This window comes from Sminthopsis crassicaudata, chromosome 4, assembly GCF_048593235.1.
Source record: "Sminthopsis crassicaudata isolate SCR6 chromosome 4, ASM4859323v1, whole genome shotgun sequence".
In the NCBI taxonomy this organism is placed as follows: domain Eukaryota; kingdom Metazoa; phylum Chordata; class Mammalia; order Dasyuromorphia; family Dasyuridae; genus Sminthopsis; species Sminthopsis crassicaudata.
Window position 1 is genome coordinate 285,530,127 of NC_133620.1, and position 18,808 is coordinate 285,548,934.

The 18,808-nt window shown below is 37.3% G+C and overlaps 1 protein-coding gene across 1 annotated transcript in view; it reads right to left on the reverse strand.

Moving 5' to 3' along the window:
- C4H6orf89 (chromosome 4 C6orf89 homolog) overlaps positions 1-15,557 on the reverse strand; it is a 37,163-nt gene extending 21,606 nt beyond the window's left edge. Inside the window, exons 1-3 of the mRNA XM_074311089.1 lie at positions 15,280-15,557; positions 1,555-1,762; positions 702-927 (exon numbers count right to left, since the gene is read on the reverse strand). Of these exons, the coding sequence (XP_074167190.1) occupies positions 702-927; positions 1,555-1,762; positions 15,280-15,281 (436 nt within the window). The 5' untranslated portion in view covers positions 15,282-15,557. The remainder of the gene's footprint in view (positions 1-701; positions 928-1,554; positions 1,763-15,279) is intronic.
- Positions 15,558-18,808: the final 3,251 nt, after the last annotated feature.

Genomic DNA, 18,808 nt, shown 5'->3' on the forward strand with positions numbered 1-18,808 from the left:
CAAAGCTCTGATGCCTTCAGTAAATCAATCAACAACCATTTATTGACTGTGATTATTATGTGCTCAGAACATATTATGTTCTGAGGTAGTAAATATTTGTTCTGGGTAATAAACAGAATCCTGAACTGGAGTCAGAAATAACTGCATTCAAATTACAATCTGACATTTTCTAAATGAACATAGGGCAAATTACTTAATTTTAATGAATTTCAATAAATTCTTTAAGACTTATCTTGGGCAGCTGATTAGCACAGTGGACAGAGCACTAGACTTGGAGTCAGGAAGAGTTCACTTCAAATCCTGCCTTGGATAATGACTAGCTGCCTCAGTTTCCTCACTTATAAAATGGGGATAATAGTAGCACCTATCCTTCAGGGTAACTGTGAGAATCAAGTGAAAAATATAATACACATTTTAAGGTGCTATACATGTTAGTTATTATTATTATCTACTGAATAATAAATGATTTTCTATTGCTGTATGTGGAACTCCCATAATTACAAATTTATACATTACTGATGATGTACCCAAGACTATAATAGAGACTATAATAAATTTATGTATAAAAACATGGTACAGTCAAATCTTTACTTTCTATGGGCAAATATTAGAATTAATAGTAAAATTCCCAATTTTTTTTCTTTTCAATTCATCTGGTATGCAGAAAGAGATTTAGCTAGTAAGTAAATGTGGCATTCTACCTGGATATCCATCGTCACTTGGGGGCTCATTATAATTAGACAGAGGAACAAATTCCTTATTTTCAAGCATATACTTCTTGGCAATGGGTAGGGACAGCAGCCTGATATGATGGATCAGAGAGCGCCAGGTGTGAGCCCCAGAGAGCACTGGTTCAGGTGGTAAAGGGCTATAGGGCTGAATCACAAAGTAGGCAGTAAGCAGGGTTAATCCCAGCGTGATCAGGACCTAAAAGGAAAAACAAACAAACAAACAAAAAAACCACACCATAATTATTGATATAGCATCTTAAACAAATATCTTATTTAGAGAGGTTTATATTCAGAATATAATCAACTATCATAGATAACTCATTCATTTGGGGAACAGTAGTAATTATTTAATTCTTGCCAAACAATGTTTTGAAACAAGGACTTTACAACCAATGTCCCCATGATCCCGCCCATGAAGTTCTCCCCAAGTCCCAAGAAAAAATACCTAATAAGACTAGAGGTCATCTTCAACAAGTAGATTATCAATTGTTAATAGGAAGGATAAATTTAAATCAGCCCTGAAAAGCCTTTTTTTTTTTAATTAACTATTGAATATTTCATTTTAAGGTTTGATTCTGGAAAAATTTGTATCACTTTTTGCAAGAAGCTCCAGCTAATAATCAAAAACATAAAGCTTTTAACTATGTCTCTAAACAAAGCATTCAGACTTACTAACAAAAGTAAGCTCCAATTTATCCAAGGAGGTTGGATAAGTGACTTATGCTAAGTCACCCAAAGTCAGTCAGCAATAGTATGGTAAAGTATTTAAAGAGAAGAATTTATGCTCTTTCTATAATACTTCCAAGTTTGAACATAATTTTACCTTGTAAGCAACCATGAGCAGAGGATGTCGGGGTGGTCCCCTCTGAGGTTCATTCTTCTCTAGCAGCTGTTTGATAAACTTTTCAATTGCCTTCTCTGACATTCCACACTGATGTCCTGTCTGCCTCACTAAGTCGATGGTCTCTGAAAGTTTATCATAGATGCTGAGCTCATTGGCAGCAAGATCCATGTCTTCCAATATAAAATCCCTACAACACAAAACCAATTTTTTAAAAAAAATGTTTTCTAGATGTTGTTTATGCTGGACTGTCTTTTTAAAAATTCGGTGATACTCATTAAATACAAATACTTCCCAACAGACAAATTCCCCTACAAAGTACATTCTGCAGTTAATGGCATAATTGCAACTGATAGTTAGCCATGTCACTTTCCACATATGTATAAAGTGTATCTCAATTGCTAAGGGAAAGGAAGATATGCTTGGATTTTGATAATGTGCTACCAACACTGTCTTTGGTAGTTGATCTTAATTTTGTAGCCCCTTAATTTTAATTTTTATTTGCACAGTGATTTGCACAGTTATTACATATATATTTTGGCTCTGCTTTCACTCTGGATCACTTCATACAAATCTCATGTTTCTATGAATTCTGAGTTATCATACAAGCTCAATAATATTTTGCTATCCTATATGCCATGTTTGTCCATTATATATATATTTTAATGATGGGATCTCTGGATCAAAGGATATGAACAAGTTAGCAACTTTTCTTGACTATCACCAATTTTTTTTTTTTTTTTTACCATTATAGTTGAATCAATTCAAAGTTTCAAGTCTCTGCTTTCAAGGAGTCTCAGTCTAATGGAAGAGATAATATGTAAACATCTATGTACAAATACAACATATAACAGATAAACTGAAGATAATCAGCACAGGGAAGATACTAGCATTAAGGGATAATGGAAAATAAGGGGAGATTTTAGCCGGGATTTGAAGCCAGGGAGGCCAGGAGATAGAGATGAGGAGTAAGAAGATTCCAGGTATGGAGCAGAATTAAATGAAATACTCAGAATAGAGAGAAATGTTTTGCACCAGGAACAAATATAAAGGAATCCGTGGACTGTAAATTATGTGTAAAATAGTATATACACATAAGGTTAAAACTAAATGATTTCAAACTGTGCATATCCTTTGATCCATCCGTTTCTCTACTGGGACTGTATCCCAGAGATCATTAAAAAGGGAAAAGGAGCCATATGTGCAAAAATGTTTGGAGCAGCCCTTTTTTTAATGGTAAGGAACTAGAAACTAAGTAGAAACCCGTCAGTTGAGGAATGGCTGAATAAGTTATGATATATGAATGTTATAGAATATTATTGTTCTGTAAGAAGCGATTAATAGGCTGACTTCAGAAAGGCCTGGAGAGACTTACATGAACTGATGCTAAGTGAAGTGAGTAGAACCAAGAGAATATTATACATAGCAACAAGATTATGTGATCATCAACTGTGATGGACAGGGTTCTTTTCAACAAATGAGATGATTCAGGCCAATTCTAATAGATTTGTGATGGAAAGAACCATCTGCAACCAGAGAGAGGACCATGGGGACTGCATGTGGATCACAACATAGTATTTTCACCTTTTTTGTTGTTTGCTTGCTTGTTTTTTTCTTTCTCATTTTTTCCCCTTTTGATGTGATTTTTCTTTTACAGCATGAAAAATGTGGAAATATGTTTAGGAAAACTGCACATGTTTAACCTATATTGGATTACTTGCTATAAAGCTATATTGGAGGAAGTAGGAGGGAAGAGAGGGAAAAGAATTTGAAACCCAAGGTTCTGCAAAGGTGAATGTTGAAAACTATCTCTGCATATATTTTGAAAAATAAAAAGCTATTAGTATAAAAAATGAGATTAAAAAAAAACTAGATGACTTCTAAGTTTTCTTCCAGCTCTATTAATCTATTAATCTGTTCAAAAGTAAACTAATTAATGTGGAGAATGCTTTTGAGTAACTGGTATGATTATTTAGCTCCATATTGAAGGATCCATAAGATTGAGAAGTCATGGTAGTTCTATAAAATAGCAAGTCCTACATGGTAAAGAATAGTCACAGGACAGTTCCTTTTGAATCTTGTCATATGTTTCTCCCAATAATAGAAGAAAAAATGATTATTAATACTAAAGATAAAACTGATTAAAACACTGTATTCAGACACACATTGAGAGAGGAATATTACACAAACTTATGGCTGGTGGTACTTTCAGGTTACATTCCTCAGACTTTTCCGCAAACATGACTTCTAAATATAAGAGGGCACTTTGTACTTTTCTAAGTTAAAGAAGAGAAGTTAGGAAGGAGTAAGTAGGGGTTGCTTTGGGATAGGGTCCCTTTTCTCCAAAAAATAGAACATCATATAAACAAGCACGGTAACTTTGAAAGCTACCTCACTTTCACATACACTCTCATCCTACAATATAAATGAAAAAGCTCATTTCATTTGGTGTGTTCATTAAAAAAATAAAAAATAAAAAAAAATAACACTTAAAAGATCATAGATCTAACATTTCTAGTAAATTGATTTCATCTGCCTTTACATAGTAGCAATTTCAAAATATCATTTCATAGCAGAGTAAGAAGCAAAAAAATCTGAAGTGTTAGGATACATAAATACAGTTAATATAACACTATTTTTATATTGGAAATACAAAAGTCTAAAAATGAAATTTTCCTTTCTACAAATGAAAGTGATTTTCACATTTACCACTATCCAGAATGCAAAACTGTTATATACTACTTAGAAAACAGCTACATAAGTTATGCCTGAAAATATATGAATGTAAAAGAAACTATTATAAAAACAACATGAAGAATTCAGTCATATGACAAAAATGATCTAGGGGAAAAAAACAAACAGAACCAGAAGAATAAGTGTAATAACAACCTTACAAATCAAGATACCTATAACAACCACAAAACTTTATTAACTGCACAAAAAATTAAGATGGGTTTTCAAAAACAAGCAGATCATTACTATCTTGTTAAAGGTAAAATATTTATATTTTGTTTTCTGTTTAGCAGTCTGCAAACCACAGACAATTTGGGTTACATCATTTCTAATACCTTTTGGGTTTCCTATCTCAATATATATTTCTGTTGAATTGAAATAACCCTTATTTTGAAGGGAAGAAGAGGAGATTGGGAGAGGACTGTTATTCTCTTCATTTTCTTGGTTTTATGCCAAGACATACTAGGATAAATATCTCCTAAGAGATACTATTTAATAAACTAACCAAGAAAATGCTTTACATTTATATAATTTTCATCCAAAAATACTTTATAGCAACTTGAAATAGTAAATTTATATGAGCATATTAGCAAGCTGTTACAACCATTAGGGTAGAAACTATTTCCAGTTTGGTAGTAGCAAATAAGAGGCTTAATAAGTGAGATATTTACTTTCCCATGTGCTTTATGAAATCTGAAAGTTCACAAATAAACAGCATATTAACTTTTATGGGTAATAAGCTAAGTAACATGCAATCTAGAAATTTAGGGAATTTTGCCACACTGGGAAAGCAAGCAAAAGGGAGGGAATACACTAATAAAAAAAGAGAAGGCCCCCCCCCTCAAACTCTTTGAAACTACAGGAATTGAGCAAATGGTTCAGATGGGGCACAAAAGTAATCACAGGTCTGACAAACCACACCTCTAGTTTTCATTTTAAAGTTCAGAAATGAATGGTATTCTTTGATTTAAAATGGAATATATAAATATATCCATCCTGATAATCTCAATTTCTTTTTCTTTTCTTTTTTTTCCCTGAGATAATTGGGATTAAGTGACTTGCCCAGGGTCACACAGCTAGGAAATGTTAAGTGGTCTGAGGGGAGATTTGAATTGAGATCCTCCTGACTTCAGGGTTAGTGTTCTATCCACTGCACCATCTACAGCCCAGAATAATCTCAATTTCTAACACTGATAAGCTTGACTCTGACTATTCACATTATAAAAGAATACATATATATATATATATATAATTAAGTATCTGTTTACACCTTAAAAACTATTCAAGAGGAAAAAAATTAAAGTATGCTTATACTTTATATATATATATATAAAATCTATACCTATATATTTATATAATCTATATCTACATATTTATATTTAATAAATAACTTATTTTCACACACACACACACACACACACACACACACACACACACACACACACACTCACTCTCTCTCTCTCCATTTCTGGCTTCACCATAAACTTTAATATTTATAATTAGTGCATTAGCCTGAGAATCAAAAAAACTAAACTTGTAACTCCAGCTCTGGAATGATTAGCTATGGAATACAGAAACATGGAGGATTTTTTTTTTCCCCTCTTAGGGCAAAAGAATTCTGTTAGTTGATGGGAGAGGGGAAGGACGGTACAGGATATAAGAAGGAAGGGTAGTTTTCAGAACTGCCTGACCATAGGTGTTATTATTGTGGCCCCACTCCCTTCTCCACATTGACTCTTGGTGCAGAGTCCTGAAAAAGTCCAAGAAAAGTCACCTAGTACACAAATTTTCAGTGACATTTGTGCTAAAAAAAAAAAAAAATCTAGAGGAACTTTTACTCTGCTGTAAAATATAATGGACACAAAATATCAGGAGAAACATGAAAAGACAAAAAATGAAGCCATATAACAATACATATATAATGACAACAACAAAGTAATTAAAGATAAAGTTCAAGTTGAAAACTCAAGTTTTCAAGCTCATTGAAAACTCAAGTCAAATACAACAGACAATGCTGGCACCTCATTATCAAGTACAAAGCAATTCTTATGGTCTCTTAGCAAGTGATAAACTACAATTTTAAGGAATGGCAACTACAAGCCCAGCATTAAACAATTTTACCTAATTTTATGTGTTGGGAGGATGGGGGAGAGGTTTTTTGGGAAGAGTCTTGTGTCAAAACAAATTATATCAAGAAATTAATTTTAAAATAAAAAATTTAAATTAAAAGTAAAGTAAAAACTAATAATGTATTAGATAAGTTTTAATTTCTTAACTTTATAACTAATAACAATATTTAATATTAACTCAGAAATTTTTTTAAAAAGCACAGACAAGTGTTTTTGGCAATAGTCAACCAGTCAGAATTATTTTTACTAATTAAAAACAATGAAATAAATATAAGGCTAGAAAAAACAGAAAATTAAGAATTTGCAAGAGAATTGTAGGGGCAAACACAACCACGATTGTTAACAATCCCCTGCCTGCATTCTATAGGAGGCATCCAATATGTAAACAGATTATGATATATATATATTGTTCCAAAAATCTCAGTGCAGTTTTAAGCTTTAACAGTACTAAGACCTTTGGAATATCCTACGCATAATTATTTGAAACAAAAAAGTGATTAGATGCCCATCAATTGAGGAATGGCTGAGTAAATTATAGTATATGAAAGTAATTGAATATTATTGTTCTAAAAAAATTGATGAAAAGGGGGCAGCTAGGTGGTGCAGTGGATAGAACACCAGCTTTGAATTCAGGAGGACCTGAGTTCAAATCTGGTCTCAGACACATAATACTTCCTAGCTGTGTGACCCTGGGCAAGTCACTTAACCTCAGCCTTAAAAAAAAAAAAAGAAAAGAAAAAAAAAGAAAGAAAAAAAATTGATGAAAAGGCTGATTTTGAAAGGCCTGAAAAGATTTACAAGAACTGATACTGAACAAAACAAGCAGAATCAGGAAAATGCTATTCATAGCAACAGCAAGTTTGTGCAACCATCAACTATAACAGACATGCCTCTTAGTAGTTCAGTAATCCAAGACAATCCCAATAAACTTTGGATGGAAACACTACCATCCACATGCAGAGACAGAACTATGAAAATTAAATGTAAAACAACACAGGTTACATTCACCTTTTCCCCCTTTTTCTTCTTTTTTTCCTTCTATCATGGTTGTTCCCTTTTATTCTCTTATTTTTCTCTCATAACATGATTCATAAGGAAATATATATCTTTAAAAAATTAATGCATATGTATACCAAAAAAAACTTTTTAATATAACTGAGGAAAATAAAAATTAAAAAAAAAAGAAAGAAAAAAGTGCACTAATAAATGGGGGTGGAGAGTGGGAAACAGTTTAGGACTTGGGAGCATATCAATTAAGCTTGAAGGAGGTCAGGGGTTCAAAGAAGCAATGATAAGAAGTACACATTATAAGGATAGAAATTTGGGGGTGGGAATAATTAGTCTCTTAACTTCCCATACCTGAAATGTACTTTTACCCAGATGCAGGGGATAAAGAGAATGTCAGATGGAGAAATGCTGAGGTAGATCATGGAATATTTATTGGAATATGGAATATTCTGAAAAAATAGGCTAGAATGATTAAATTGAGGTTGATTTGAAGGGAAATAGAAATCAAGAAAAAGAAGATTTAGGGGGAGATAATCTTAAATTCTCTTTCACTTTAAAAAAAATTTTTTTGGAGGCTGAGGCAATTGGGTTAAGTGACTTGCCCAGGGTCACACAGCTAGGAAGTGTTAAGGGTCTGAGACCAGATTTGAACTAAGGTCCTCCTGATTTCAGGGCTGGTGCTCTATCCAGTGTGCCACCTAGCTGCTCCTCCCTAAGTTCTCTCTTTAACATGTTAAATTTAAAGTATCTAAAGAAATACAAGTGGAGATGAATTGTACATAATTGGTAATGCAGGTGTAGAGTTCAGGGGAGATGAGGGCCGGTTAGATATGAGATTTATCTGTTCCGAATCAGTTGAAGTTGATGAGTTGAGAAGTATACTTAGGAGGCAGCAAGGAGAGCAGTTAAGTCTCTAAATTTGGAGTTAGTAGGGCTTGTATTCACATCCTAGACATTTACTGGGTGAGAAGAGGGCTAAAAGATTTAACATCTCAGTATTCATTTATTTATGTGTTAAAATTAATCTAAGTGGCCTTCCCAAGTCCCTTCCAATTCTAAACTTTACACTTAAAACAAGGGAAGATGACTTATGACATAGCCTTGGGACACACATAAAAGAGATGGGATGTAGAAGATGATAAAGTATAACAGACACAAAATAGACTAGGAAAAACTACCAAATCAGAGAAAAGTAAAGTCATGAGAACCCGGAGGATTCAGAGTTTATTAACTATTTATTAACAACCATATCAAAGTGATAAGAAGCACTAATAAGATGTTTTGGTTTTTCATCTCAAACTTTGCAAATTGGCAGAGTTTACAAAATACAGGATTACTTGATGCTAGAGTTTGTAGAAAGAAAGTCCCATTCTTCCACTGCTGGTGGAACCATAAATTAGTATAAATCACTCTGGAAAGCAAAATGGAATTATGCAAATTGTGCAAGCTAATATGCCCAGACATAGAACTCAAGAGATTATAGTGCTAAGAGCACATCCTCACTGATTGCTGAGAACAAGAAAAGTTCCATATACAATAAAATATTTATAATAGCACTTTTTATGGTAGTAAAAAAACAGGAAACAAAACCAGAAATCATTCCCAAGTCAATGGACATCAAACTATAGTACATGAATGTAATGGGTTATTACTGGGTTATAAGAAATAATATAATTAATATAGAGAGATTCACAGAAAAGACTATCACAAATGGCTGCTGTCAGGAAAGCAGAGCCAAGAAAACAGTACACATAGTGACTACCAAATGTAAATCAGTGTTGTAAAAATTATAAAAGACAAGCTTGACCCCAAAGAGAAATGAAGATACCTCTTCCCCATTCTTTGCAGAAGAGGGAGATGCCATCCAGTAGCAAGGAATACTACAATAATGTCAGATTTTAAAAATGTATTAAATTAGCTTTGCTGAATTTCTTTAAAAAAAAAATCATTATAAGGGACACCTCCTGAATGGGGAAGAGGAAGAAGAAATTAGATGGGTGTAAAAACAAAAGATATGAACAAAAATCTATTATTAAAAAAAAAAAGTTTTCCAGATGCTCCAAGTCATTATTAATCAGAGAAATGCAAATTAAGACAACTCCGAGATACCTTTACACACGTCATATTGGCTAGAATGACAGGGAAAGATAATGTAGAATGTTAGAGGGATGAGGGAAAACAGGGACACTGATACATTGTTGGTGGACCTATGAATGCATCCAGCCATTCTGGAGAGCAATTTGGAACTATGCTCAAAAACTTATCAAACTGTGCATACCCTTTGATCCTGCAGTGTTACTACTGGGCTTATATCCCAAAGAGATCTTAAAGAAGGGAAAGAGACCTGTATGTGCCAAAATGTTTGTGGCAGTCCTCTTTGTAATGGCCAGAAACTGGAAACTAAGTGGATACCCATCAATTGTGTAATGACTGAACAAATTGTGGTATATGAATGTTATGGAATATTATTGTTCTGTAAGAAATGATCAGCAGGATGATTTCAGAAAGGCCTGGAGAGACTTACATGAACTGATGCTGAGTGAAATGAGCAGAACCAGGAGATCATTATATACTTTAACAACAATACTCTATGATGATCAATTCTGATGATGTGGCCATTTCAACAATGAGATGAACCAAATCAGTTCCAATAGAGCAGTAATGAATTGAACCAGCTACACCCAGAGAAAGAACTCTGGGAGATGACTATGAACCACTACATAGAATTCACAATCCCTCTAATTTTGTCCGCCTGCATTTTGGATTTTCTTCATAGGCTAATTGTACACTGTTTCAAAGTCCAATTCTTTTTGTACAGCAAAACAACTGTTTGGACATGTATACATATATTGTATTTAATTTATACTCTAACATATTTAACATTTATTGGTCGACCTGCCATGGGGGGGAGGGGAAGGAGGGGAAAAATTGGAACAAAAAGTTTGACAATTGACAATGTTGTAAAATTACCAATGCATATATCTGGTAAATAAAAACTATTACAATAAAATAAAATTTATTAAAAAAAAAAAGTTTTCCAGAAGAGAATGGCAAAGTGTCAGACACTTTTTAGTTCATGAAGCCATAAAAACAACTATTGGTCTATTAAATTGTGATCTAAGTTCTTTGAACCTACTATGGGGGTCCCACCCAGTATATTTGGTGCTCTGTCTAGATTTCTTGACATTGCATGGATACCAACAGGTTTTATGGGCTTTCCACCTCTCTCATTAATTCACTTAAAATATTTGAGATTTGCCTAGAACCCTGAGTGATTGATTTGTCCAGGGTCCCGCAACTAGAGGATAAGTCAGAGGACAGAAAGCAGATTTACAACTGTCTGGATGACAGAAAAATATTTTACGTAATTTATGGATTCAAGTTAACCTGGAAGTGGTTTCTGTTCAGATCACCAAATTTAATCAATAACTTTGTAGAGATACCAATGGCATTACTGACAGCAGTGAATTGAATCTTGAACTACTTAGTAATATTCAACCAGTGCCCAGTATCCAAAAAAAGGGAGGTCAGTTCCTATATTCTGCAACAGCCATATCACAGAATAACAAAGTATTATGTTTAGTTCTGGGGTACCAGATTAAACAACAATGAGACACAGAACTAGGTTCAGAAAAGGGCAATCAAGACATTAAAGAGACTCAAAATTCTGTGATATGAGAGAGAAGACTAAGAGCAGATATGATCAATGTTGTTAAATATCTGAAAGATTATCAAGTGGGGAAAAAAGAATTAGACTTCTGTGAGATGCCTGAAGACAAAACTAGGATATAAATTGAAGGAAGGCAGATTTTAGCTTAGAATAGAGATAATACACTGAATAGAAATGGAATCATAATGGCTTTTTTTTTTTTTTTTTTTTTTTTAAATACAGTGAATTCTATATGGATGTTCAAATGAACTCTACTTCATGGAGGCTCTGTAGTCCTTTGTTGGGACATATGAAGATTTTAGAAAAATTGTACTAAGTAACTTCTAAAATCTCTCTCAATCCTTGTGTGAGCTGAGGAGGCATTATGATTCAAAAGAAAGGGTGCTCTCTTTGGAAGTCAGAAAAGATTTTATCTTTGATCTGGGATATATAACTCTGGACAAGACACTTAACCTTACATTATACTCTGTAAAATGAAGATTATACTTTTCCTCCCTGTTTCATAAGGAAGTGGTGAGGAAAATGTTTTATAAATATTGAAGCCTCTTAGAAATATAAACTACTGTTATTCTGTGAATATAGCAAATATGTTTTTCTTCTGCCATTTACGACCTTTATTATAATCTTGAGATGGCATCTTTAACCCTAATTTAATTTTAATCCTTCTACTAAAGAATCAGGAAGAGCTGAGTTCAAATCCTCTGTCACATACTGGCTGTGTGATTGCTGAAGCAGCATCACACTGTCAGTGCTCCAGTTAATTCTCTCAAAACCCTCCATTATAGAACAGATATAGACTCTGCTTTGGTACAGGAAATTCCTTTTATAAGAAATCCAAATACTGATGAAATCACAGATTCATAAAAAAAAAAAATCATTACCTAAACTTAATGAAGGAAGATGTTATTCTACCATTAATATCAATATTCAATGTGTTCAGAGGCAAGTATAGTTTATAAAAGACAAACTAAGAACCAGAAGACAATGGTTCAGATTCTGGCTCTACCAGAGAGACCTTAGGAAAGGCACCTTTCTGGTTTAGTTTGCTTAGCAAAAATGAAGAGATTGGAATAGATGATTTCCAAAACATCCTATATCTAGAAATCCATGATCCTGTGATATCACACTTAAAAGACAACTCTAATAGGACTTAAAACGATACAATATTTCACAGTAATCTTTCCATAAAATAAAAATAATGCAATCAAAAGCAAGGAAATATAATATTGTAGAAAGAGAACTAGATTTGGAGCTAGAGGACCAACACCCAAATCTTAATTCTCCTAAGAATATGACCTCATACTTAACTCCACTAGACCTCAGTTATCTGTAAAATATGGGAGGACTAAAACAAGGATTCTAACAAATAAAGCAATTGGGTTTTTTTTTAATATTCTGATAATTGTATTTAATAAAATTGCTTTTCTTTGTGATCTCATCTATTTTCTGTATTTAAAAACATTATTCTGAGGGACCCATAGGAGGACCATGATCTCCCCCAAAAGATGAAGAATTCCTGGCCTACATTATCTCTAAGATCTGTTGCTGTTCTAAATCTTATGATATATGCTCACAGACATCTTAAACTTCAGATAAAAATGTCTTGCATTTTGACAGTGCAGGACTTAAGGCCAAAATTTCAGTAATGTGACTAAACTTTTTAAATAAGTATTCCAGATTCTTTAACCTTTCTAACTGTATTTCATCTGTAGCCGTTTTTCATTTGTCTATTTCCAAATTACTTAAGTTCCCTGGTCTCCTTTTCATTATAGCATAATGTGGCTAAGCAAAAAAGTGGCCTAAAGGCCAGAAAGACCTTTATCCACATTCTACTTCTGACACATGCTGGCTGTGTAACCCTGGACTGTGATTGGAAGGAGAAGTACAGACTTACAAAGGAAATTTTCTTCATCCGGGAATTTTCTATACCAAAGAAAGCAGAGATCCAGACCCTTTCCCTCTCCCTAATTGAAAACACATAAGGCATGAAAAAAATGGAAACTTTCCCCAATCATTCATAATCCAGCTAATGGATTGTATTATACTTGTTCTAATTCTTTTCCGTTCTAATTTTAAGTTATCAGTGTTGCCCTTAAAGGGAACTAGAATATCAAACTGTTTATACTCAGAGAAATGCTACTCTGAGATTCTAGTGAGTTTTAAGAAACCGTGCCAGTGACCCCCAAACTCTGCAGATTTGAGAGGGATTTTAGTTGATCATGAACATTCAAATCCCTATACTGAGTACACTCTAGCAGTCTATGCTAGAATGAGGACTGCTTATAAAGGCTGGGATATATTCAAAGGATATGCTCAAATTAATTTTAAGTGGTTTTCTCTTTAACCACTGGGAACTTCTCAGGATCCTTTGCTGAATCTCCATCCATGTATCACCTGCTAACTGTGAGAAGGCTCTTCTTCCTCTGTATTATTTCACTTAGTGATCTAATCAGCTCCCAAGAATTCAATTATCATCTCTAAGCTGATGATTATCAGAACTACTTATCCAGTTCAATTTTTAGGCCAAATTCTAGTCTTAAGATTTCTAATTGTCTATTGCATATCTGGAAATAGATAGTTTGAACTGGATGGATCTTTAATCTTTAATTTAGTACAATCCTAAACTTGTCCTTCCCTCCCAAACAGCCCTCCTTCCCCAAATTTCCTTTCTGCAAGGCGCCATATCCTCCCCATCACTTAGCTTTACAGTCTAGACTCCTCTAATTCTATCCGCTCTCCACGTCCACACCTCCCCTCTCTCACATATGCGCACTCCTCTCCTGCGACATTCTGGTCAGGCCCTCCCACCTCCAGCCCGCACTACTTCAAATAGCCTGCAGTGGGTCTGCCTGCTACAGTCCATCCACTCGGATCAATACTCCCAGACACTGTCAACGTGATCTCCCTAATGCGCAGGTCTGATGATGTCACCTTCCTCCTCTACAAACTCCAGGGCCTCCCTTTCACACCCGCGCAGGATAAAACAGCAAAACCTCAAAGGAACCCTCTCCCAAACTCCGCAATCTTCTTACCCTTCACGCCCCGCTCCCCTCCCCACCGCCACCCCGAAGTACCCGAGACTCCAGGGCCCCGGCAGCGGAGACGCTCCTCGGTCCGAGGGCAGATGTGTCAGCGGCTGTCATTCCTGCCAGAATGCTCTCCTTTCTCTACCTCCCCGGCGTCGGACCCCGACTAAAACCCCACCTTCATCAGGAAATCTCTCCCAGCCCCTCCTAACCTGTGTGATCATTTCTAATCCGTCCGGGACAGTCTGGGGCACAGGCGTGCTCTTCCCCATAGGGGCTGTGAGCTCCCGGAGAGCAGGGATCACACCTGTAACCCAAGCACTAAGCCCAGCTCCGGGCACAGAAGGCGCCTTCGGCAGGAGGAAAACATCCGCGAGTTTTAAGTTTTGTCACCCTCCATTCCCAGATAAAATCAGATGCATTGTCTAGATGACACACATGAGCCCACGCAGACCACATATTGGTCACAACGGCCATCTTAATAATGATGGGGAATCGAATTTAAAGAACTGCGAGCCCCCCCCCCCCATGGAAAAACGCCCAGACATTCCTGAGAGCACCGTAAAATGTAAACTCCAGCACAATCACCCATGGGTTTGCTTTGTCCCGGCTCTGGAGTCTCCAAAGGGAACACAAGAATAGCACTGATCCTACACTTTTGCTCTCCACAGCAGAGGGAAAAAGGATGGTAGACTAACAACCCCTTTAGATGAAGCAAATGACAGCGAGCAGAGAAAAAGAAGGAGGGGCGAGGGTATCGGGGAAAGCAGTCAGAAGGAGGGGGAGGGGCGGCCTGGGCTGGAGGGAAAAGGCTGCAGAGAGAGAAGGGGAGGGAGCTCGTCGTAGGGAACCGGGGAAAAGGGGAGCAAAGCGGTTAGAAAACGGGGGAGGGGAGGCAAGGCCCACGGGGGGAGGGGAAGCCGTTGGATGGGAAAGGAGGGGGGAGGGGCAGGCTGAGCAGGGTCAGAACGAGACCTCGGAGAAGGGGGAACGACAGTAGGGGGTAGGGGCGGTTTCTTTTCCCCATCCCCCTCTCCCATTTTTCTCTTTTTCCCACCCTCCCTCGTTACTGCCCTCTCCTCCCCCACCCAACCCCCAACCCCTGCATAGCGCTGGCCCCGCCCCCGGCGGTCTCACTTACATACAGAGCCCCGCTTCACCCCGCGCCCCCGGGGCTGCCTCCTGCCTCGGGGGACGGCGGGAGCCTGGAGAGATCGCCCTGGCCTCTAGGCTGGGAGGCCCGCCCCCCCAGCAATTTCCGGCTTCCCTTAGGCTTCCGGTCGCGCGACCGGGATTCAGCCACCATTCCCTCCCGGCCCGCCCTTGTTCCGAACTCTCTCTCCGTCCCCAGCTGCCAACCGCCCGCACTTTCACAGAAACGCAAAATGGCTTCTTGCGTTAACGCCACGCCCTGCGGGTTTTGGGGAGAACTGCGCGTGCGCAAGCGACCACCCTCCCCCTTCTATCACCTCCCCTTCAGGTAGAGGCCTTAATGGGGGAGGGGGGTATGTGACCGTTGTGGAAATACGGACGGAAGCATTTCTAAAAATGAGATTAAAATCCACCAAAAGCCATTCCCCTGCAGATAATTGGTCGGAGTATGTGAACAGTTCTCAAAAGAAGAATTAGAGTATTAACAACTACAAAAAAGAATGACCAGAACCACTAATAATAAGAGAAATGCACATTTAAAACGACCCTCCTCGAGCTCTGCAAATTGGCAAAGATGAGATGAAGGTGACTAAGGGAGTACTGAATGCTGGAGGGATTGTGATACACTGATATGTTGTAGGTGGAGCTAAGAATTTGTACAATCATTTTGAAAAGCAATTTGGAATTATGCTAGAATGTTCATAGCCTTCCATCCAAAGATTCCATTACTAGGTTTGTATAGATATGGAATATTCACTAAACTGTAAGAAATTATGAATGTGATCATCTTGATAACGTACGGAAGCATGGAAAGAGCACCATGAACTGATAACAGTGAAGAAGATAGTTTACACAATGAATATTAAACAGTTGTTTAATCCAATGTGGATGTTGCAAAATGGTAACGAACAAGTATTGCTTGCAAGAAGAGATATGGGAAAAAACACCTACTTCCCACCTTCCACAGAAGGGCGAGTCTACAAGTACTGTACATTGCACTTATTTTCAGATTTATTTTTGTTGGGTTGATCAATTATGGTAATTTTTTCCTTCCTTTTCATTAATTTTTGTTTTTCATTTAATTTTTAAAAATATTGTTTGTAGTTTGAGATGGGAAGTGTGGGATAGTGAGTTCGAATCCAGCCTCATATAGCGGTGTGACCCTGGGTAAGTTAACCGCTCTGCCTCAGTTTCCTCGCTTGTAAAGTGAGGACAGTACCTACTTCCTAAAGGTGTGAACTCTGGGCTAGAGAGTTGTTAAATTAGATATCCGAGTTAGCACCTAGTATCCTAACAAAAACAGAACTGCCTTTTGATGAGGGCAAAGCAGACAGCCCGGTATGTAAATGACCAACAAAACCTTACTTCCTCTGGAGAAAAATCCCTTTCTTACGCAAACTTCGGAGGACTTACAGTCTCTGAGAAACTCCTTTGATATACAAACTTCTCCATGTCCTCTGGAAGCAGAAAAGTCTTTTCAGATACACTCCTGTTTGTATAAAATAAAATTTTCAAGTTCTATTCTTTGCAAAAGGGCTTCTCTCTTGAAGCTGATATTGCTCACCAAGACATCTTTCCTAATCAATAAAGGCCTAGTTTTATCATAGCTTTGAGTAGGCGAGAATTGGCTGCCAGGGACCGTGCTTCGCACTTTGGAGAGAGACAGAGGAACTACAGACCCATCTCGGCCTAGTACCGCACCCTCTTCACCTTTGTAAACTCCTTACAGCCTGGTTCCAACCTATCTTTATCGATCTCATTCCCTCTACTCCACGATGGAGTCAAACTGCTTCTTTCTGTTCCTTATGCATTCTTTTTCTTTGTATTGGCTATTGTTTTGGAATTTTTTTTCCAATTCTTTGAGTAAAGGTTTAAGTAAACCTTTGAGTAAAAGTTTCATTCAGAGGAATGGGAGAGAGACTCATCTCTTTGCAGGAAACCTTTACTGATCTCCCCAATAGCTAATGAGAGTTAGGAATGGGGGAACCCCTTTCGGGTCAGCGCAAGGATAGTCCAGTGATGGCGCAGAGTCCCCTGTAAAGAATTTACAAGCCTGAAAACCTAGATTGATTTAAAAAAAAAAAAAAAAAAAAAAAAAAGGTTTATTTGGGGTTTGGAAGTAAGGGTAAAGGTAGAAAGACACGAGGGCCAGAGATGGTCACTGGGCGGACAGGAACCCTTACATGGCTGGAAGAATACCATGTTTGGGTGGGCTCCTGCAAAGACTGGCCTGGAAGGGTTTCCCTTTTTTATAATCTTTAAGGTGGGTGCAGTCCCAGCTCCTGGCAGGTTTTCAGCCAGGGTCAGCATTGAATAGAATTCAATGGGTTTTCAGATAAGGAAGAAACTATGGGGGTTGGGAAACCTGAGCAGATAGTGGGGGGGCTGGGAAAACCCAAGCCAGCTCAGATCCGGTGGGGGCTGGAAAAGCCCGGATATCATTGGGATTCAAAAAGGTGCTTTTTGACCAGCATTTGTGAATCAAAGGTCAGCCATGGGGGTTGGGGAATCAGAAAGGAATCTTAAAGGGACCTCAACCCCTATCACAACAACTCCCCGAACCTGCCACTAACATCATTATCTATGCACTTACTTTTAATAAATGACCATTAAATATTACTAGCTCAAAATAAACAACATTCCCCCTTAAACTAATCTATATTTTACTGTAACTATTCATAGTGTCAGAGGGAGAATAGGAATATATATATAATATATACATTGTGAGGAACAAATATAGGGAATGCATGACCAAGGCAATGCACTCCTTTAGTACTTTAGGGCTTCAGGGTCCTCTCTTTTTTCATGCTAACCTCATGCTGTTCTACCTTGGACTAGAATGTCATTCAGCTGATTCTGATGAGAACTAGATAAGAGATACCTAAATGAAATTTGGATTGAGGTCTAGTGGCAGGTTCAGGGTACAGGGAGTAAAATGGAGCTTCCCTGCAACCCCTTTGGATTCGGATCAAGGATACAAAATTAAATGAGGTCTAGTGGCGACGCAAGAGTTCTCTGTAAAGGAATTTACAGGCCCAAAAACCTAGATTGATAAAAAGGTTTATTGTGGGGTTTGGAAGTAAGGTTAAAGTCTGGTTAGTAAAAAGTATTAAGAGAGAAATACACCAAAAGGTCCGGTGGACAGAGAGTCTGTGATGCAAAGCATGTTACTTGCATGTTTCCATCTTCTGCCAAAGGATGATTCCAGGTTGGCTCTTTTATTTGGCTAAAGGGGCTTATGGGTGGAGTCCCAGGTTGGTTCCTTGCTGGGTTTCATCCAGGGCTAGAATTTGCTAGGTGGGCGTTGGGAAACCTGAGCAGATCATTAGAATGGGGGCTGGGACAGCCCAAGTTAGCTCAGATCCAGATATCTCCCTTTGGAATTCAGAAGGGTGCTTTTGACCAGGGCTTGTAAATCAAAGGTCAGCAATGGGGATTGGGAATCAGAAAGGAATCTTAAAGGGGCCACAGCCCGAATCAATTCTTCCTATGGTTCAACTATTGAATGCTGAGGTTAA